The sequence below is a fragment of the Oncorhynchus gorbuscha genome, linkage group LG13, assembly GCF_021184085.1.
Source record: "Oncorhynchus gorbuscha isolate QuinsamMale2020 ecotype Even-year linkage group LG13, OgorEven_v1.0, whole genome shotgun sequence".
NCBI lineage: Eukaryota > Metazoa > Chordata > Actinopteri > Salmoniformes > Salmonidae > Oncorhynchus > Oncorhynchus gorbuscha.
Genome location: NC_060185.1, coordinates 95,782,280 through 95,804,525, shown reverse-complemented (window position 1 = coordinate 95,804,525; position 22,246 = coordinate 95,782,280). Strand labels below are relative to the sequence as shown.

At 43.9% G+C, this 22,246-nt stretch overlaps 1 protein-coding gene across 2 annotated transcripts in view; it reads left to right on the top strand.

Annotated features, from left to right (window-relative positions):
* Nucleotides 1–22,246, top strand: part of LOC123994208 (kelch-like protein 4) — a 49,620-nt gene that overhangs the window by 12,861 nt on the left and 14,513 nt on the right. The window contains exons 2-5 of one of the 2 annotated variants that reach the window (XM_046296741.1): nt 7,867–8,010; nt 17,387–17,523; nt 18,165–18,361; nt 21,558–21,773. In XM_046296741.1, coding sequence (XP_046152697.1) covers nt 7,867–8,010; nt 17,387–17,523; nt 18,165–18,361; nt 21,558–21,773 — 694 coding nt within the window. The remainder of the gene's footprint in view (nt 1–7,866; nt 8,011–17,386; nt 17,524–18,164; nt 18,362–21,557; nt 21,774–22,246) is intronic. The other variant, XM_046296742.1, reaches the window with a different exon arrangement.

Genomic DNA, 22,246 nt, shown 5'->3' with positions numbered 1-22,246 from the left:
CATCCCCCACACTGATTCTCAACACAGGGGCTTCTCAGGGGTGTGTGCGTAGTCCCCTCTTGTACTCCCTGTTCACTCATGACTGCATGGCCAGGCACGACTCCAACACCATCATTAAATTTGCCGATGACACAACAGTGGTCGGCCTGATCACCGACAACGTTGAGATAGCATATAGTGAGGAGGTCAGACACCTGGCCATGTGGTGCCAGGACAACAACCTCTCCCTCAACGTGATCAAGACAAACGAGATGATTGTGGACTACAGGAAAAGGAGGGCCGTGCACGCCCCCATTCTTATCGACTGGGCTGCAGTGGTGCAGGTTGAGAGCTTCAAGTTCCTTGGTGTCCACGTCACCAACAAACTAACATGGTCCAAGCAAACCAAGACAATCGTGAAGAGGGCACGACGAAACCTATTCCCCCTCAGGAGACTGAAAAGATTTGGCATGGGTCCTCAGATCCTCAAAAGGTAAAAAAATAGATAAACCCACCCCCAACCAATATATATCACTGCACCATCGGAGAGCTCCTATATGCTCATCACTGACATCCAAACGACCTCTCTTTGCTGCCAAACAAGCAACGTTTCAACCTGCTTTCTCTGAAATATACAACATAACCCCAAATAAATAGAAACCCTGACCTATTCTTACAAAACACTAACAGAAGTTTGAGTCAGCAGCTTTAACCATGAGTAAATGATATCTCAATTCCCCCTCAAACGTCTTGGAAGAGAAATACCAAATCCTTCTCCCTGTCAACGGCAGTAACTCAGTTGTTTTTCATGATGGCTTATAGGCTCTCAGTTGGTGGTTGACACCCAGTCTGATGTAAAGATCCCATAATGCTTGTGGAATACGCGAGCAGTAGTAGGATTTATAGCCTAATAACAAAGGAATTTCTTACAAAAACGTCAAGATACAAAGAAATCAAACAACCACTTTTACAATTAAAATGTTGTTTTGTTTCTATTCTTTAAAAGTGTTGCTATTGACCAAGCCTGTATGAGCGTTCTTATTATTGCAAACATTGTGTGGATCTTGATGTTCCTTAAAACCACCATCAGCAAACTAGAGGAAGTGGTTTGCTAACACATGCACATTTTCCACTTAAATGTACATTTCCACCTTCCTGAAGTCCCCCAGGCCTCGGCAGAGTAATCATATAGGTCATATATGTATGTGGAATGCCAAATCTCACTAAGGAATTGAATGTAGTTTTCCTTACCACTGCAAATACTATATTTCTACATTTAATATGTTTTCAGCAGCACATCTAGCATATTTTATACACATATGACATATCAGCAAAGGCTTGGAACACTCACACACTGCTGTAAATATGAACCATTGAGTCAGCAAATGAAACCACTAATTCTAAAGGGCGGCAGGTAACCTAGCGATTAAGAGTGTTAGGCCAGTAACTTTTTTTGACTAAAATCTGTTGATGTGCCCTTGTGCAAGACTCTTAACCCTAATTGCTCCTGTATAAGTCTCTCTGGATAAGTGACTGCTGAATTGCTAAAGTGTAAAAAAAAAAGGGAAAAATCGTCAGGTTGATACCTTTCCATTTAAACCAACTCAAGGTTTCCTCCTCCCCTGACATATTATTCAATATTGAAAAAAAAATGAATCAGTATCTCACCGGCTATAGCCTTCATTATCTATCAAGGCTTGGTAGACATTAAGCTGACAAGAAAACACAGTTACAACACTACTGTACTGATATAATTTACAACACATGGTGTTGTCCCAAATAGCACCCTATTCCATATTTAGTGCACTACTATTGACCAGGTAATAGGGTGCCATTTGGGACTCACACAGGGGGGTCGTAATAGAGGGGAGGGGAGGGAGAGATATATTGGGGGCAATAACCATTCTCCATTAATTGCCGTAGCAATTTTCCTCCATGTGCTCTCAAACACAAAGAGACCTTTGGTTGTTCTCTCAACCAGATACCTCTGGTAGATACAGACATAAAGATGCCATACTGCTAAAGAAGCTGGCTAGCCTTTACACAGATATACTCATATTAAAGGATATCTGTAACAACAAACGAAACAGCAGACATAAACCATTAGAAATCTGACTGTCAGTATGGTGAGGGTGGTGGGGGACAGAATTATCTGCAGCTCAGGCTTGGTAGTCTCTTGTTTGACTGCTGGGATGAAGTGATATCACTGAATGAATGAATGAATGAACTCTCTCTGCTCAACACATTTGAATGCTAACATGGCAGATTTACCATAAAGGAAGCAGAGACATAACATTATCTAATGGACTAGGTTACTCTATGTGGACGACTTGGAATGCCATGTGGGTCTTTGTCTGAGTAGTTTCTTTACCAACCTAATGCAGAGAGAGAGATGGGGGGGAAGTGGGCTAGCTGCTGTAATCCTGATCACACTTATAGTTATAATAGGATTTATAAACCATGACCTTTAAATATTGCTTTGGAATGAGTAGGAGACGTGCAAATATCCAATCAGGTCCTCTGTTGGCTGTTGGTGCTTGAAACGTTGCGACCGTCAGGACGGCCCGTTTCAAAATGTACACATGCATGACTGTAAATTGCTTTGGATAAAAGTGTCTGCTTAATGGATTATATTATAGATTATTATTACATAAAATATTCTCAAATATAGCGTAGGCCTACTCGATATTCAATAGAAGAAAGGAGAAAGGGAGAGATACCTAGTCAGTTGTTCAACTGAATGTATTCAAATGAAATGTGTCTTCGCATTTAACCCAAACCCCTTCAATGCAGCAACCTTCTGGTTACTGGCCCTACGCTCTAACCGCTAGGCTACCTGACACCCTAAAGAACGAGTTTTAATATAGTTGATATTTGAAAGTACCCTTTTTCAGACTCATTTTGAATTTACTTTTTCAGATAATGGTGTGATATAGGTCCAGAAAACAGTTTAATGGTGCTGCTGTTACAGATTGGCATACTGGTAGCTATTTTGTTGAATCTATCATATTGGAGAAATGTATTTATGTTGTTGAATCTGTCAGATTAGAGAAATGTATTTATGTTGTTGAATCTGTCAGATTAGAGAAATGTATTTATGTTGTTGAATCTGTCAGATTAAGGCACAATTAATTTCTGTGTTGTAAACTATTATATTAAGAAATGTATTTATGTTGTTGAATCTGTCAGATTAGAGAAATGTATTTATGTTGTTGAATCTGTCAGATTTAGAGAAATGTATTTATGTTATTGAATCTGTAATCAATCAGATTAGAGAAATGTATTTTATGTTGTTGAATCTATCAGATTAAGGCACAATTAAGTAAATGTGTTATTATATTAAGGCAGTATTGTTGTGTTGTAATCTATCAGATTAAGGCAGTATTGCTGTGTTGTAATCGATCAGATTAAGGCAGTATTGCTGTGTTGTAATCTATCAGATTAAGGCAGTATTGCTGTGTTGTAATCGATCAGATTAAGGCAGTATTGCTGTGTTGTAATCTATCAGATTAAGGCACAATTAATTTCTGTGTTGTAAACTATTATATTAAGGAAGTATTGCTGTGTTGTAATCGATCAGATTAAGGCAGTATTGCTGTGTTGTAATCTATCAGATTAAGGCAGTATTGCTGTGTTGTAATCGATCAGATTAAGGCACAATTAATTTCTGTGTTGTAAACTATTATATTAAGGAAGTATTGCTGTGTTGTAATCAATCAGATTAAGGCAGTATTGCTGTGTTGTAATCGATCAGATTAAGGCACAATTAATTTCTGTGTTGTAAACTATTATATTAAGGAAGTATTGCTGTGTTGTAATCAATCAGATTAAGGCAGTATTGCTGTGTTGTAATCTATCAGATTAAGGCAGTATTGTTGTGTTGTAATCGATCAGATTAAGGCAGTATTGCTGTGTTGTAATCTATCAGATTAAGGCAGTATTGCTGTGTTGTAATCGATCAGATTAAGGCAGTATTGCTGTGTTGTAATCTATCAGATTAAGGCAGTATTGCTGTGTTGTAATCGATCAGATTAAGGCAGTATTGCTGTGTTGTAATCTATCAGATTAAGGCAGTATTGCTGTGTTGTAATCGATCAGATCAGTAGTTATTTCTGCTTAATAAATCAGGCTCCACAGTGTTCAGTGTGGAGGGTGTGGGAGGAGGAAGTTGCTGTATCTGTGACCCTACAGCTAGTAAACAGAGAACTGTAGAATAGCAATACAATGGCTAAACCCCAATTGGCACTCTATTCCCTAGATTGTGCACTGTGCATATATCCCCATTAGAGATGAACATATTCTGGAAGGAAACTGAGATTTTGCTTGCAGTGTTAGGTGCTTGACGTTCTTATGATGTTCAACTGCGATGAATGTCTTAAAATCGGTTATTCACGACCCGTGCTATTCACTACAATGCTGGACTTCGAACAACATCTTGACACTTCCTTCAAGGGTTACGAGGAGTAACGAGTATCGCTGCTTTACTTACTGCTTTTCTGCAGTACTTACCTCGTACCTACTGTACTTCTGACATAGTAACTTACTGTTCCTCTGACATAGTAACTTACTGTACCTCTGACATAGTAACTTTCTGTTTCTCTGACATAGTAACTTACTGTACCTCTGACATAGTAACTTACTGTACCTCTGACATAGTAACTTACTGTACCTCTGACATAGTAACTTACTGACATAGTAATTTACTGTACCTCTGACATAGTAACTTACTGACATAGTAACTTACTGTACCTCTGACATAGTAACTTACTGACATAGTAACTTTCTGTTCCTCTGACATAGTAACTTTCTGTTCCTCTGACATAGTAACTTACTGTACCTCTGACATAGTAACTTTCTGTACCTCTGACATAGTAACTTACTGACATAGTAACTTACTGTACCTCTTACTGTACCTCTGACATAGTAACTTACTGTACCTCTGACATAGTAACTTTCTGTACCTCTGACATAGTAACTTACTGACATAGTAACTTACTGTACCTCTGACATTGTAACTTACTGTACCTCTGACATAGTAACTTACTGTACCTCTGACATAGTAACTTACTGACATAGTAACTTACTGTACCTCTGATATAGTAACTTACTGTACCTCTGACATAGTAACTTACTGACATAGTAACTTACTGACATAGTAACTTACTGTACCTCTGACATAGTAACTTACTGTACCTCTGACATAGTAACTTACTGTCTCTCTGACATGTTAACTTACTGTACCTCAAAAACCTTACAGCGTTCCTTTGAGCCCGTACAGAGGTGATTCATCTCAGTTTTACAGACCCAGTCCTTATTCAGTCTAGTTTCGTGTTGCCAAGCAAGGCTATGTCCCAAATGATCCCCTATGGGCCCTGGTCAAAAGTAGTTCACTATAAAGGGAATAGGGGGCTATTTGGTATGAGCGCAAGACTCCTTGAGTCAGACAGGTTAATAAATTACAGATGAATGTATCATACAGCTCCACAATAAAGGTTTCTACAATAGGCTGTGGTCCACAGCCTCGTATATATGAAATATTTTCTGAAAAGTCGAAAGCCACAAGTTGTCCTGTATGTGTCGATTCTGTTTCTATGGTGGTGTAGACTGATAAGATACCCGTCATAGATGTTGACATTTCTGTACATTCTCCCATGTAACAGTGTGATCCCAAAAACTTTGAAAACTATGAATCTCCTCAAAGAAACAACTTTTAGAATCAGTTAATTCTCTCTGACAGTTGCGACTGATTATTTTAGTGTAACAAACAACTTAAATGTCAGCAAGTGGATTTGTCACCCCCCCCCCCGTGAAGGACACGAAAGTTACTGGCCTGAATTACTTGCCACAAGTCTGAAGGATTATTTATACTCTGTAAAACAGCATGTAATCTTCCGGTCTTTGGGGAGCGGGGCTCAGAATACAGCTTTAACACAATACTGTGAACGGGAAGCCAGCTCACTTGCTTAGTCCATGTCTATAAAAAAAAACATGTTTTGTTTGGAAGGCGAGGCGGGAGTTGCCTAGATTTGTAAGCAGCCTGGAGTTAGCGCTCAGTTTCTTTATCCACTTAGGTACGCAGTTTAGTTGTTACACTTTTAATTCGGCTCAGACTGGTGGAGAAAGATGGCGGTTTAGTCTATAAAATGATGTTTGCCTGGCGCATAGCAAGTTGTGTTTTATCGTATCACTATGATGACTGTGTTACTTCGATTGTGATACAAAATACCTTTTAGGTCTGCTGGGTACGCACTCATTGTACCTAGCAGTAATGAGTATCATTGCTTTAGTTCTGCAGTACTTACCTATAAGTAGTACTTACCTCGTACCTACTGTACCTCTGAGATATTAACTTACTGTACCTCTGACATAGTAACTTACTGTACCTCTGACATAGTAACTTACTGTACCTCTGACATAGTAACTTACTGACATAGTAACTTACTGTACCTCTGACATAGTAACTTACTGACATAGTAACTTACTGTACCTCTGACATAGTAACTTACTGACATAGTAACTTACTGTACCTCTGACATAGTAACTTACTGACATAGTAACTTACTGTACCTCTGACATAGTAACTTACTGACATAGTAACTTACTGTACCTCTGACATAGTAACTTACTGACATAGTAACTTACTGTACCTCTGACATAGTAACTTACTGACATAGTAACTTACTGTACCTCTGACATAGTAACTTACTGTACCTCTGACATAGTAACTTACTGTACCTCTGACATAGTAACTTACTGACATAGTAACTTACTGTACCTCTGACATAGTAACTTACTGTACCTCTGACATAGTAACTTACTGTACCTCTGACATAGTAACTTACTGTACCTCTGACATAGTAACTTACTGTACCTCTGACATAGTAACTTACTGTACCTCTTACTGTACCTCTGACATAGTAACTTACTGTACCTCTGACATAGTAACTTACTGACATAGTAACTTACTGTACCTCTTACTCTATCTCTGGTCCTTCTGTAGCTCGGTTGGTAGAGCATGGCGCTTGTAACGCCAGGGTAGTGGGTTTGATACCCAGGACCACCCATACGTAGAATGTATGCACACATGACTGTAAGTCGCTTTGGATAAAAGCGTCTGCTAAATGGCATATATTATATTATTATTATATTACCTCTGACATAGTAACTTACTGTACCTCTGACATAGTAACTTACTGTACCTCTGACATAGTAACTTACTGTACCTCTGACATAGTAACTTACTGTACCTCTGACATTGTAACTTACTGTACCTCTGACATTGTAACTTACTGACATAGTAACTTACTGTACCTCTGACATAGTAACTTACTGTACCTCTGACATAGTAACTTACTGTACCTCTGACATTGTAACTTACTGACATAGTAACTTACTGTACCTCTGACATAGTAACTTACTGAAAGATGCCGGTTTAGCCTATAAAATGATGTTTGCCTGCCGCACAGCAAGTTGGGTTTTGTCATATCACTATGCTGACTGTGTTACTTTGATTGTGATATACTCTTAGAAAGGGGGGTTGGAACACATTGCATTCCACTTCAAATAATATGTCCTATTCACAGTCCCATGTCTGGTCTCAAAAATATTGATATTAGTAGCATTATATGGTCATGTAACTTCTTCCCTGTCGGGCTATAGCCATGATTATTTACACATACCCTTTTCCCCCTCCTCCTCCTCCTCCTCCTCCCCCTCCACCTCCTCCTCCTTCTCCTCTTCCTCTTCCTCTTCCTCTTCCTCTTCCTCTTCCTCTTCCTCTTCCTCCTCCTCCTTCTCCTCCTCTTCCTCCTCCACCTCGACTTCCTCCCCCTCCTCCACCCTCTCCACCTCCTCCTCCTCCTCTTCCTCTTCCTCTTCCTCCTCTAGGATGAGCTCCAACGGCTCGGATGAGTTCTTCCAGGCTACAAACCATGCGGAAGAGACCTTTCGCAAGATGGAGACCTATCTTCAGCACAAGCAGCTGTGTGATGTTGTCTTGATAGCAGGAGATCATAAGATCCCGGCTCACAGGTCAGTGCCTGCTGCTCTTCTTATTAAATGTAATTTCACCTGCCCACTGGGTTAGAGCTCTCCTGGAAACACTTCAGGATCAATATGTGTGTGTCCCAAGTGACACCCTATTCCCCATAAAGTGCACTACTTTTGACCACGGCCCATAGGGCTTTAGTTAAAAGTAGGACACAATATAGGTAACCAATATGATTAAGATAGCCACATGTAAGAGTCCTTTCACTGACCACCATCTCAGACTACACAAGACGTTGCTCAACTGTACAGGAATTAGTACTATCTAATTAACAAGGGGTGCTCTTATTTCAGAAGGGTCTGCGTCAGATAGCAATTTGAGGACCCAGAAATGACTGTTTACTGAGTGGGTGTGATTTTTCAAAAAGCACAAAAAAACAACAACCCATAGACATTGATAAAACATGTTTCCATGGCTTCAACAGGGCAATCGAAAAAACATAAATAACATATAAATAATTTACATGACAGTTAGTACAACCTGAATATATCATGCATGTACAAAAGTTGTTCTGTAGAGGACAGACCATAATATCCTCTGTATTCATATTAAACACATCTCAAAGAAAACTAATTTCCTTGTGCTAGCAGCTTTTAATAATTACTCCCCATTTCAGATTTTTTACATCAGCAGACTTGTGAAGCAAACCAGACGGAGACAGAAACACGATTAGAACTCTTGAGTCTTTTATCTGTTGGTAGTAATTGTAAATGTTGTTTATGAGATACTTTCATTTCTATTTTTTTCATGCGCTGGTTCAACAAATTGGATGTCGTTATGCAGAACACAAGTGGAAGCTGTTAGGGGCAGATAGAGAATCCATGAGCTGTGTCCCAGTTAATCAGTCAATCTACCTGTAAATCACTGAGGTGTGCCAACATCACTGAAACACCCAGCCAGCCAGCCAGCCAGTCAGTCTATCTACCTGTAAATCACTGAGGTGTGTCCCAACATCACTGAAACACCCAGCCAGCCAGCCAGCCAGTCAGTCTATCTACCTGTAAATCACTGAGGTGTGTCCCAACATCACTGAAACACCCAGCCAGCCAGCCAGCCAGTCAGTCTATCTACCTGTAAATCACTGAGGTGTGTCCCAACATCACTGAAACACCCAGCCAGCCAGCCAGCCAGTCAGTCTATCTACCTGTAAATCACTGAGGTGTGTCCCAACATCACTGAAACACCCAGCCAGCCAGCCAGCCAGTCAGTCTATCTACCTGTAAATCACTGAGGTGTGTCCCAACATCACTGAAACACCCAGCCAGCCAGCCAGCCAGTCAGTCTATCTACCTGTAAATCACTGAGGTGTGTCCCAACATCACTGAAACACCCAGCCATCCATCCAACCATTCTACTTGTAAATCAAAGTTGGATTCAGGGCTATATGTGAAAACATGGCACCATAATTGCTCAAGCTGGTAAACTGTCTGTCTGACATACCACCTGGTATTGTCATGTTTGTCATTTATTGTCATGTCTTGTCCCTGTGCTCCCCATGCTATTCGTTTCCCTCTGCTGGTCTTGTTTGGTTCTATCCCTCTCTCTCCCCCTCCCTCTCTCACTCTCTCGCTCTCTCTTCTCTCTGTCGTTCCGTTCCTGCTCCCAGCTGTTCCTATTCCCCTAATCATCATTTAGTCTTCCCACACCTGTTCCCGATCCTTTCCCCTGATTAGACTCCCTATTTATTCCTTTGTGATCCGTTCCTGTTCCATCGGTTCCTTGTTTTGTATTCCATGCTGTGATTGCGTTTCGCCCTGTCCTGTCGTGTTTTTTGCCGTGATTGTGTATCACCCTGTCCTGTCGTGTTTTGTGCCTTCTTCAGACGCTGCGTGTGAGCAGGTGTCTCAGTCAACTACGGCCTGCGCCTACCCGAAGCGACCTGCAGTCTGTGGCCGCTTCTCCAGTTGTTTTCCCCTCTACAAATCTAGAGGATTTCAGTTATTCCGTTTTGAACATTAATAAACTCTGTTTCTGTTAAGTCGCGTTTGGGTCCTCTTTCACCTGCATGACAGAAGGAACCGATCAAAGAATGGACCCAGCGACTTCAGACGCTCGTTACACTGCCGTCGAGATCCAAGGAGCCATGCTCGGCAGACACGAGCAGGAATTGTCCGCTGCTCGCCAGGCCGTGGAAAACCTGGCTGCTCAGGTTTCCGACCTCTCTGGACAGTTCCAGAGTCTACGTCTCGTGCCACCTGTTACTTCCTGGCCTGCCGAGCCTCCAGAACCTAGGGTTAATAACCCACCTTGCTACTCCGGGCAGCCCACTGAGTGCCGCTCCTTTCTCACGCAGTGTGAGATTGTGTTCTCTCTCCAACCCAACACATACTCTAGAGAGAGCTCGGGTTGCTTACGTCATTTCACTCCTCACTGGCCGGGCTCGAGAATGGGGCACAGCTATCTGGGAGGCAAGGGCTGTTTGCTCTAACGATTTCCAGAACTTTAAAGAGGAGATGATTCGGGTTTTTGACCGTTCAGTTTTTGGTGGGGAGGCTTCTAGGGCCCTGGCTTCCTTATGCCAAGGTGAACGGTCCATAACGGATTATTCCATTGAGTTTCGCACTCTTGCTGCCTCTAGTGAGTGGAACGAGCCGGCGCTGCTCGCTCGTTTTCTGGAGGGACTCCACGCTGTGGTTAAGGATGAGATTCTCTCCCGGGAGGTTCCTTCAGATGTGGACTCTTTGATTGCTCTCGCCATCCGCATAGAACGACGGGTAGATCTTCGTCACCGGGCTCGTGGAAGAGAGCTCGCATCAACGGTGTTTCCCTGCTCCGCATCGCAACCATCTCCCCCTCTGGCTTTGAGACTGAGCCCATGCAGCTGGGAGGGATTCGCATCTCGAATAAGGAGAGGGAACGGAGGATCACCAACCGCCTGTGCCTCTATTGTGGAGTTGCTGGACATTTCGTTAATTCATGTCCAGTAAAAGCCAGAGCTCATCTGTAAGCGGAGGGCTACAGGTGAGCGCAACTACTCAAGTCTCTCCATCAAAGTCCTGTACTACTTTGTCGGTCCACCTACGCTGGACCGGTTCGGGCGCTACATGTAGTGCCTTGATAGACTCTGGGGCTGAGGGTTGTTTCATGGACGAAGCATGGGTTCGGAAACATGACATTCCTTTCAGAGAGTTAGAGAAGCCTACGCCCATGTTCGCCTTAGATGGTAGTCATCTTCCCAGTATCAGATTTGAGACACTACCTTTAACCCTCACAGTATCTGGTAACCACAGTGAGACTATTTCTTTTTTGATTTTCCGTTCACCGTTTACACCTGTTGTTTTGGGTCATCCCTGGCTAGTATGTCATAATCCTTCTATTAATTGGTCTAGTAATTCTATCCTATCCTGGAACGTTTCTTGTCATGTGAAGTGTTTAATGTCTGCCATCCCTCCCGTTTCTTCTGTCCCTACTTCTCAGGAGGAACCTGGCGATTTGACAGGAGTGCCGGAGGAATATCATGATCTGCGCACGGTCTTCAGTCGGTCCCGAGCCAACTCCCTTCCTCCTCACCGGTCGTATGATTGTAGTATTGATCTCCTTCCGGGGACCACTCCTCCTCGAGGTAGACTATACTCTCTGTCGGCTCCCGAACGTAAGGCTCTCGAGGATTATTTGTCTGTGTCTCTTGACGCCGGTACCATAGTGCCTTCTTCCTCTCCGGCCGGGGCGGGGTTCTTTTTTGTTAAGAAGAAGGACGGTACTCTGCGCCCCTGCGTGGATTATCGAGGGCTGAATGACATAACGGTTAAGAATCGTTATCCGCTTCCCCTTATGTCATCAGCCTTCGAGATTCTGCAGGGAGCCAGGTGCTTTACTAAGTTGGACCTTCGTAACGCTTACCATCTCGTGCGCATCAGAGAGGGGACGAGTGGAAAACGGCGTTTAATACTCCGTTAGGGCATTTTGAGTACCGGGTTCTGCCGTTCGGTCTCGCCAATGCGCCAGCTGTTTTTCAGGCATTAGTTAATGATGTTCTGAGAGACATGCTGAACATTTTTGTTTTTGTCTATCTTGACGATATCCTGATTTTTCTCCGTCACTCGAGATTCATGTTCAGCACGTTCGACGTGTTCTACAGCGCCTTTTAGAGAATTGTCTCTACGTAAAGGCTGAGAAGTGCTCTTTTCATGTCTCCTCCGTTACTTTTCTCGGTTCCGTTATTTCCGCTGAAGGCATTCAGATGGATTCCGCTAAGGTCAAGCTGTCAGTGATTGGCCCGTTCCAAGGTCACGTGTCGAGTTGCAGCGCTTTTTAGGTTTCGCTAATTTCTATCGGCGTTTCATTCGTAATTTCGGTCAAGTTGCTGCCCCTCTCACAGCTCTTACTTCTGTCAAGACGTGTTTTAAGTGGTCCGGTTCCGCCCAGGGAGCTTTTGATCTTCTAAAAGAACGTTTTACGTCCGCTCCTATCCTCGTTACTCCTGACGTCACTAGACAATTCATTGTCGAGGTTGGCCGCTTCAGAGGTAGGCGTGGGAGCCATTCTATCCCAGCGCTTCCAGTCTGACGATAAGGTTCATCCTTGCGCTTATTTTCTCATCGCCTGTCGCCATCTGAGCGCAACTATGATGTGGGTAACCGTGAACTGCTCGCCATCCGCTTAGCCCTAGGCGAATGGCGACAGTGGTTGGAGGGCGACCGTTCCTTTTGTCGTTTGGACAGACCATAAGAACCTTGAGTACATCCGTTCTGCCAAACGACTTAATGCCCGTCAAGCTCGTTGGGCGTTGTTTTTCGCTCGTTTCGAGTTTGTGATTTCTTACCGTCCGGGTAGCAAGAACACCAAGCCTGATGCCTTATCCCGTCTGTTTAGTTCTTCTGTGGCTTCTACTGATCCCGAGGGGATTCTTCCTTATGGGCGTGTTGTCGGGTTAACAGTCTGGGAATTGAAAGACAGGTTAAGCAAGCACTCACGCACACTGCGTCGCCGCGCGCTTGTCCTAGTAACCTCCTTTTCGTTCCTGTTTCCACTCGTCTGGCTGTTCTTCAGTGGGCTCACTCTGCCAAGTTAGCGGGTCATCCCGGTGTTCGAGGCACTCTTGCGTCTATTCGCCAGCGCTTTTGGTGGCCGACTCAGGAGCGTGACACGCGCCGTTTCGTGGCTGCCTGTTCGGACTGCGCGCAGACTAAGTCGGGTAACTCTCCTCCTGCCGGTCGTCTCAGACCGCTCCCCATTCCTTCTCGACCATGGTCTCACATTGCCTTAGACTTCATTACCGGTCTGCCTTTGTCTGCGGGGAAGACTGTGATTCTGACGGTTGTCGATAGGTTCTCTAAGGCGGCACATTTCATTCCCCTCGCTAAACTTCCTTCCGCTAAGGAGACGGCACAAATCATTATTGAGAATGTATTCAGAATTCATGGCCTCCCGTTAGACGCCGTTTCAGACAGAGGTCCGCAATTCACGTCACAGTTTTGGAGGGAGTTCTGTCGTTTGATTGGTGCGTCCGTCAGTCTCTCTTCCGGGTTTCATCCCCAGTCTAACGGTCAAGCAGAGAGGGCCAATCAGACGATTGGTCGCATACTACGCAGCCTTTCTTTTAGGAACCCTGCGTCTTGGGCAGAACAGCTCCCTGGGCAGAATACGCTCACAATTCGCTTCCTTCGTCTGCTACCGGGTTATCTCCGTTTCAGAGTAGTCTGGGTTACCAGCCTCCTCTGTTCTCATCCCAGCTTGCCGAGTCCAGCGTTCCCTCCGCTCAGCGTTTGTCCAACGTTGTGAGCGCACCTGGAGGAGGGTGAGGTCTGCACTTTGCCGTTACAGGGCACAGACGGTGAGCCGCCAATAAACGCAGGATTAAGAGTCCAAGGTATTGTTGCGGCCAGAGAGTGTGGCTTTCCACTCGCAACCTTCCTCTTACGACAGCTTCTCGTAAGTTGACTCCGCGGTTCATTGGTCCGTTCCGTGTCTCCCAGGTCGTCAATCCTGTCGCTGTGCGACTGCTTCTTCCGCGACATCTTCGTCGCGTCCATCCTGTCTTCCATGTCTCCTGTGTTAAGCCCTTTCTTCGCACCCCCGTTCGTCTTCCCTCCCCCCTCCCGTCCTTGTCGAGAGCGCACCTATTTACAAGGTACATAAAATTATGGACATGCGTTCTCGGGGACGGGGTCACCAATACCTAGTGGATTGGGAGGGTTACGGTCCTGAGGAGAGGAGTTGGGTTCCGTCTCGGGACGTGCTGGACCGTTCGCTCATCGATGATTTCCTCCGTTGCCGCCAGGATTCCTCCTCGAGTGCGCCAGGAGGCGCTCGGTGAGTGGGGGGGTACTGTCATGTTTGTCATTTATTGTCATGTCTTGTCCCTGTGCTCCCCATGCTATTCGTTTCCCTCTGCTGGTCTTGTTTGGTTCTATCCCTCTCTCTCCCCCTCCCTCTCTCACTCTCTCGCTCTCTCTTCTCTCTGTCGTTCCGTTCCTGCTCCCAGCTGTTCCTATTCCCCTAATCATCATTTAGTCTTCCCACACCTGTTCCCGATCCTTTCCCCTGATTAGACTCCCTATTTATTCCTTTGTGATCCGTTCCTGTTCCATCGGTTCCTTGTTTTGTATTCCATGCTGTGATTGCGTTTCGCCCTGTCCTGTCGTGTTTTTTGCCGTGATTGTGTATCACCCTGTCCTGTCGTGTTTTGTGCCTTCTTCAGACGCTGCGTGTGAGCAGGTGTCTCAGTCAACTACGGCCTGCGCCTACCCGAAGCGACCTGCAGTCTGTGGCCGCTTCTCCAGTTGTTTTCCCCTCTACAAATCTAGAGGATTTCAGTTATTCCGTTTTGAACATTAATAAACTCTGTTTCTGTTAAGTCGCGTTTGGGTCCTCTTTCACCTGCATGACAGGTATACTGTCTGTCTGACATACCACCTGGTATACTGTCTGTCTGACATACCACCTGGTATACTGTCTGTCTGATATACCACCTGGTATACTGTCTGTCTGATATACCACCTGGTATACTGTCTGTCTGACATACCACCTGGTATACTGTCTGTCTGACATACCACCTGGTATACTGTCTGTCTGACATACCACCTGGTATACTGTCTGTCTGATATACCACCTGGTATACTGTCTGTCTGACATACCACCTGGTATACTGTCTGTCTGATATACCACCTGGTATACTGTCTGTCTGATATACCACTTGGATTAATGTCTGTCTGACATACCACCTGGTATACTGTCTGTCTGATATACCACCTGGTATAATGTCTGTCTGATATACCACCTGGTATAATGTCTGCCTGATATACCACCTGGTATAATGTCTGTCATGGAGCAGCATTTGGATAGTAAATACAGGCCATATATTAATGAGAAAAACGTGCTACTCAAACTGGCCTTTGTACACCAGAACAGCCTCCTTCTCAGCTCCCTCACAGCTCCCTCTCAGCTCCCCCACAGCTCCCCCTCAGCTCCCCCTCAGCTCCCTCTCACCTCCCCCTCAGCTCCCTCTCAGCTCCCTCACAGCTCCCTCTCAGCTCCCCCACAGCTCCCTCTCAGCTCCCTCTCAGCTCCCCCACAGCTTCCCCTCAGTTCCCCCTCAGCTCCCTCTCAGCTCACTCACACCTCCCCCTCAGCTCTCTCACACCTCCCCCTCAGCTCCCTCACAGCTCCCCCTCAGCTCCCTCACAGCTCCCTCTCAACTCCCTCACAGCTCCCCCAGCATGTCATCCTGTAACAGATAATCAATGCATATGAAGACATCAGTACAAGGCTGTTGGATACGTTGTGTGTGCAGACTGACTCTACACTTATATACTGTAGTGCACTACCTTTGACCAGATAGTAGTGCACTAAATATGGAATAGAACGCCATTTGTGACGGGCCATCTGATTACTTTGCTGGTTGTTGCTGTGTGCAGACTGGTCCTCAGTGCAGTATCTGACCACTACCTTGTTGTTATTGTCCCATACAGACTGGTCCTCAGTGCAGTATCTGACCACTACCTTGTTGTTATTGTCCCATACAGACTGGTCCTCAGTGCAGTATCTGACTACTACCTTGTTGTTGTTGTCCCATACAGACTGGTCCTCAGTGCAGTATCTGACTACTACCTTGTTGTTGTTGTCCCATACAGTTGTGTGTGCAGGTCCTCTGATCCTGACTATTACCTTGTGTTATTGTCCCATACAGACTGGTCCTCAGTGCAGTATCTGACCACTACCTTGTTGTTATTGTCCCATACAGACTGGTCCTCAGTGCAGTATCTGACTACTACTTTGTTGTTATTGTCCCATACAGACTGGTCCTCAGTGCAGTATCTGACCACTACCTGTCAGGATTTGGCCAGGGTTGTTCCGGTTTTTGGTCACTAGATGCCCCCATTGTGCCTTTTGACCTTTTGTTTTCCCCTGATCCCCATTATTATTTGCACCTGTGCCTCGTTTCCCCTGATTGTATTTAAACCCTTTGTTTTTCAGTTCTTTGCTCTGTGTTTGTATGTTAGCTACCCAGCCCTGTTATTGTCCCTGATCTGTGTCTTGACCACTACCTTGTTGTTATTGTCCCATACAGTACTGGTCTTCAGTTGTATCTCTTGTTCTTTTTATTTATTTTTGAGTATTTTTTTTTGACTTTTTGTGCTTTACCTTCCACCTTGTGGATTTACCTTTTTGTCTTGGAGGATTACCTTTGTTCTTGTGGAATTCCTTTTGAGGTTGTGGAGTTACATGTTTTCCTGAACTTCACTTTTTACTTCATTAATTACACCGTCTCAAGTACTGCTGTGTCTGCCTCATCTTCTGGGTTCTGCCCGACTATTCGTGGCTCAGTTGGTTAAGTGACTGTTTCTCACTCCGGAGACCCGGGTTCGTAACCGGGTCCTGACACTATCTTGTTGTTATTGTCCCATACAGACTGGTCCTCAGTGCAGTATCTGACTACTACCTTGTTGTTATTGTCCCATACAGACTGGTCCTCAGTGCAGTATCTGACTACTACCTTGTTGTTATTGTCCCATGCTGTGTCTGATCTTCTGGTTCTGTCCCACTACAGTGGTTCTCAGTATCTGACTACTACCTTGTTGTTATTGTCCCATACAGACTGGTCCTCAGTGCAGTATCTGACTACTACCTTGTTGTTGTTGTCCCATACAGACTGGTCCTCAGTGCAGTATCTGACTACTACCTTGTTGTTGTTGTCCCATACAGACTGGTCCTCAGTGCAGTATCTGACTACTACCTTGTTGTTATTGTCCCATACAGACTGGTCCTCAGTGCAGTATCTGACCACTACCTTGTTGTTATTGTCCCATACAGACTTGTCCTCAGTGCAGTATCTGACCACTACCTTGTTGTTATTGTCCCATACAGACTGGTCCTCAGTGCAGTATCTGACTACTACCTTGTTGTTATTGTCCCATACAGACTGGTCCTCAGTGCAGTATCTGACTACTTTGCTGCCATGTTCACCAGCGACGTGAGAGAGGCCAAACAGGAGGAGATCAAGATGGAGGGGGTGGATCCAGAAGCCTTGAGATCTCTGGTCCACTTTGCCTACACTGGTGAGTACTCCGCAACACTCATTTATGTATCTCAAATGGTACCCTATTTCCTATGACGTGCACTACTTTGGACCACGGACCAAAGGGCTTGGTCAAAACAACACTCTAAATGAGGAAAATGGTGCCATTTGAAGGTATCCACCCAGTAATACCCATGGAGCCGGCTGGTGGTTAAAGGGCAGCATCAAATCCCCACATCTGTCAATCTGCTATTTTCTCCTCTGTGTCCCAGGTCTGGTGATGTTTTTAGTTATTTACTCCCCTGTACCCCAGGCCTGGTGATGTTTTTAGTTATTTACTCCCCTGTACCCCAGGCCTGGTGATGTTTTTAGTTATTTTATCCCCTGTACCCCAGGCCTGGTGATGTTTTTAGTTATTTTATCCCCTGTGTCCCAGGTCTGGTGATGTTTTTAGCTATTTTATCCCCTGTACCCCAGGCCTGGTGATGTTTTTAGTTATTTGCTCCCCTGTGTCCCAGGCCTGGTGATGTTTTTAGTTATTTTCTCCATCTGATAACCAATGCCTGGTGATGTTTTTAGTTATTTACTCCCCTGTGCCCCAGGCCTGGTAAAGTTTTGGGAGCTCATATGAAGCTCTACTTCCATTGTTCTCTGTGACAACATATCTTGTTAATGTTGCAGGTGTCCTTGAATTGAAGGAGGAGACCATAGAGAGTCTATTGTCTGCAGCCTGCCTTCTGCAGCTCTCACAAGTCATTGAGGTCTGCTGTAACTTCCTCATGAAACAACTCCATCCATCCAACTGCCTGGGGATACGCTCCTTCGCTGACGCCCAGGGATGCATGGATCTGCTCAACGTGGCCCACAACTACACTATGGTAGGAATCTAACCCGGTTTACAAAGCCTAAACGCCACAAAAAATGACATTCAAATATGTTTTTTGGGGCTGTTTGCATGTATTCCTGGAGGTTTTGGAGGTTGCATTATGTTAGGGTTGGATGGTCATTGAATGCTTAGCTAAAGTACAAATATCCTTTTAAACTCTAGGATTTGATTGAAATACATTTGTGTTGTCCTTTCTTGGATCAAGGTTAGCTAATTTGTGGCGAATAACGTTGAGACATGTCGGCTGATGTTTTGACAGGCAGGTTGGGGTAATATTTATTTCAAACATTTTCCACGGGATCGAGAAGATCCAGTATTTATTTACTAGATAATGTCCTCTGCGGTCTCCGGCTGACGGAGTAAACAACTAATGGAGATAGTTGTTCTATCAACTGGCCTCTGTTTAAATAGAGCCCTGTCTAGGACAGTGGGTTTCATCTATGCACGACCACTTCCTGTTCAATCCCTCCAATAAGGAACATGGAAGAAATGGTCCAAATTGTACCTTATTTGCTATATGGTGCACTACCTTTTGACCAGAGCCAAGTGCACCATATAGGGAATAGGGTACCATTTGGTACACGGACGGAGAGTCACAGAGCTTCCTGTACAACTGTCATCTGGTTTCTGAATCAACAGCTTGTTATTTTGATAAGAATGGGTTTTTTTCCACTAGTTTCCGCTGGATGGATGTTCTATGTTTTGTGAAATCCTGTTCCTTTGTGAGAGGAAGTGTAATTTTTCCTCTATATAGACTCAATCATACTGTGTCCTAAACCTTGACCTGTTTTCTTTGACCAAGGCCCTGTTGTTAAGTTAAAGTCCTCATGTTAGATTTCAGTAGGCTTTTGTCAGAATTGGCCTTCTTTAAAAAAAAAAAACATTTCAGATTAGTGCCCTTTTAATTGATGCTAGAATATCTGTTTCAACTAAACAAACTCAACCAAAGCATCTCATGCACATTAAAAAAATCTTTCTTCTTGTGTAGACAGGTTTCTTTTCCCCACTGATTCTTACCTCAGGTTTGTCTTCTTGTAGAATGAATGTGGGGTGTGTCTGAAATGGCATCCGATTCACTATATCGTACACTGCTTTTTACCAGGGCACACAGGGTTTTGGTTAAAAAAGTAGTGCACTATATAGGGATTAGGGCTCTGGTTGAAAGTAGTGCACTATATAGGGAATAGGGCTCTGGTTAAAAGTAGTGCACTATATAGGGAATAGGGCTCTGGTTGAAAGTGGTGCACTATATAGGGAATAGGGCTCTGGTTAAAAGTAGTGCACTATATAGGGAATAGGGCTCTGGTTAAAAGTAGTGCACTATATAGGGAATAGGGCTCTTGTCTAAAGTAGGGTACTATATAGGGAATAGGGCTCTGGTTGAAAGTGGTGCACTATATAGGATTAGGGTTCCATTTTGAACTCACTCTGTACATGTCTGTGAATCGAAGAGTCTGCAGTGTAGCCAGCAGAATCAATGTATTAAGTTGTTGTCAGCATTCTGGCTGATGGTAATTACAAATAATGAATCTATACCAACGTCAAATAACAGTATGTAAGTTGTAAAATCTGTCCTTCTCGATTACCAGAACAGATCACTGAAGGAGACTCATTTCATTAGGCTTGTCGCTGCTAAGATACTAAAGCCCAATCATGATAGATTCTGTGAAGCCAACTGTAATTTGTAACAGATTAATGATTAAATTAATAATGCTTACTTTTCGTAATTGTTCGGGCACTTGCATCTAAGCAAATGTTAAATGTGTCAACATTTATTATTGCTGGTGCAATAGATAACAGCTCAGGGTCTTGTTCCTAGACAACAGATTTGGTTCTAGTCCTTTATATCTCCTGCATGTTGAACATTACAAAGCAGCATAAAGGGCTTTTATATACCATCCAGAGAGAGTCATTGAAGACACTTAGTAGAGACAATAACACAAAGCCATAGTATATGTACTGTGTTTATAGCCTGGTTATTTTTTTATTTTACCTTTATTTAACCAGGCAAGTCAGTTAAGAATAAATTCTTATTTTCAATGACAGCCTAGGAACAGTGGGTTAACTTTAACTGCCTGTTCGGGGGCAGAACGACAGATTTGTACCTTGTCAGCTCGGGGGTTTGAACTTGCAACCTTCCAGTTACTAGTCCAACGCTCTAACCACTAGGCTACGCTGCCGCCTGGGATGATGGCCAACAACAGGAAAATGAATCTATAGAAAGATGTATAGCGAGCTCCAGATTGAACCCTTTATTTGCTAACCTAGATTGGTGCTAACCTAGCACCAATCTGACTGTTACGGTGTATTTGACCCCATACTGACTAAGTCTCAGACTAACAGTTAATCACTTGCTATGAAATCAGAACATCTGTATTAATTACATTTCTGGCAGTGTGTTGTCACTATGTTCTCTACTAGCATAGAGATCTGATAACATGCATTCAGTTCTACTACTGACTAGGTACACACCCCCCCCACCCTACTTTCCTTTCCTTTCCTTCCCTTTCCGCTCTGTGGCTTAGAGGTCATGTTGGCCCATGTTAGCAGCATTGATGTCCACATTTTGTTGCTCATTAGGTTTAAATAAGTTCACCGTCCGATTTATCGACAGATTTCTTCCTATGTCAGTCAAATTCTGAGAATCCATCAACCGAGTAACAAATGAGGCATTTGGTCGGTATTGACTGTATATTTAGCTCCTGAGACTGACAGCTTCTTAATCACGTTCTCCAAGAATGTATAATTCTACTCCTGGTTTCGGGGTACATGGATAATTAATTTGTTGTAAACAACAATCCACCTACCGACAAAACGTTTACCCTTAACCGATTTATCAACCTTTTTATTATTTTTTTATTTTACCTTTATTTAACCAGTCAAGTCAGTTAAGAACAAATTCTTATTTTCAATGATGGCCTAGGAACAGTGGGTTAACTGCCTGTTCAGGGGCAGAACCTAAATGCACTTACTTACCCAATGAATTATTAACTTCTACAAGTGCAACAAGTGATGTCTTCTTTCATTTATACATTGTCTTTTCTATCCAGGCAACACCTGAAAATGGTATTTTGTATTTTGCAACCCAACGTCCAGATGAAAGCAGGGTTTTGGTGACCCTCATCTGTAAGATTGGGTTGCAGTATTGTTCCCTTTCCCACTAAGTTTACATTACATCCCTGTTTCAGGAGCACTTCCCAGAGGTGATTCAGAACCAGGAGTTTCTCCTGCTTCCTACTGCTGAGATCGTCAAACTCTTGGCCAGTGACGACATAAACATACCAGATGAGGAGACCGTCTTCCAGGCTCTGATGATGTGGGTGCGGTTTGACGTTCAGCATCGCCAGCAGGACATTGGGGTGCTCCTGGCCGAAATCCGCCTGCCTCTTCTACCTCCACAGGTAGTCAGTAGGTTATCAATGAGTTCATCACAAATGGCACCCTATTCCCTATATAGTGCAGTACATTTGACCAGTGTACAATGGACCCTTACTGGTTACTGCTTCCTGGTTGAATGTTACTGCTTCCTGGTTGAATGTTACTGCTTCCTGGTTGAATGTTACTGCTTCCTGGTTGAATGTTACTGCTTCCTGGTTGAATGTTACTGCTTCCTGGTTGAATGTTACTGCTTCCTGGTTGAATGTTACTGCTTCCTGGTTGAATGTTACTGCTTCCTGGTTGAATGTTACTGCTTCCTGGTTGAATGTTACTGCTTCCTGGTTGAATGTTACTGCCTCCTGGTTGAATGTTACTGCTTCCGGGTTGAATGTTACTGCTTCCTGGTTGAAAGATGTACATTTAGGTTGTACAATCACACAGTTTTTTTCATACATCTTTTTTTATGCTGCACTTAAAATCACCATTAAGATATAATAAC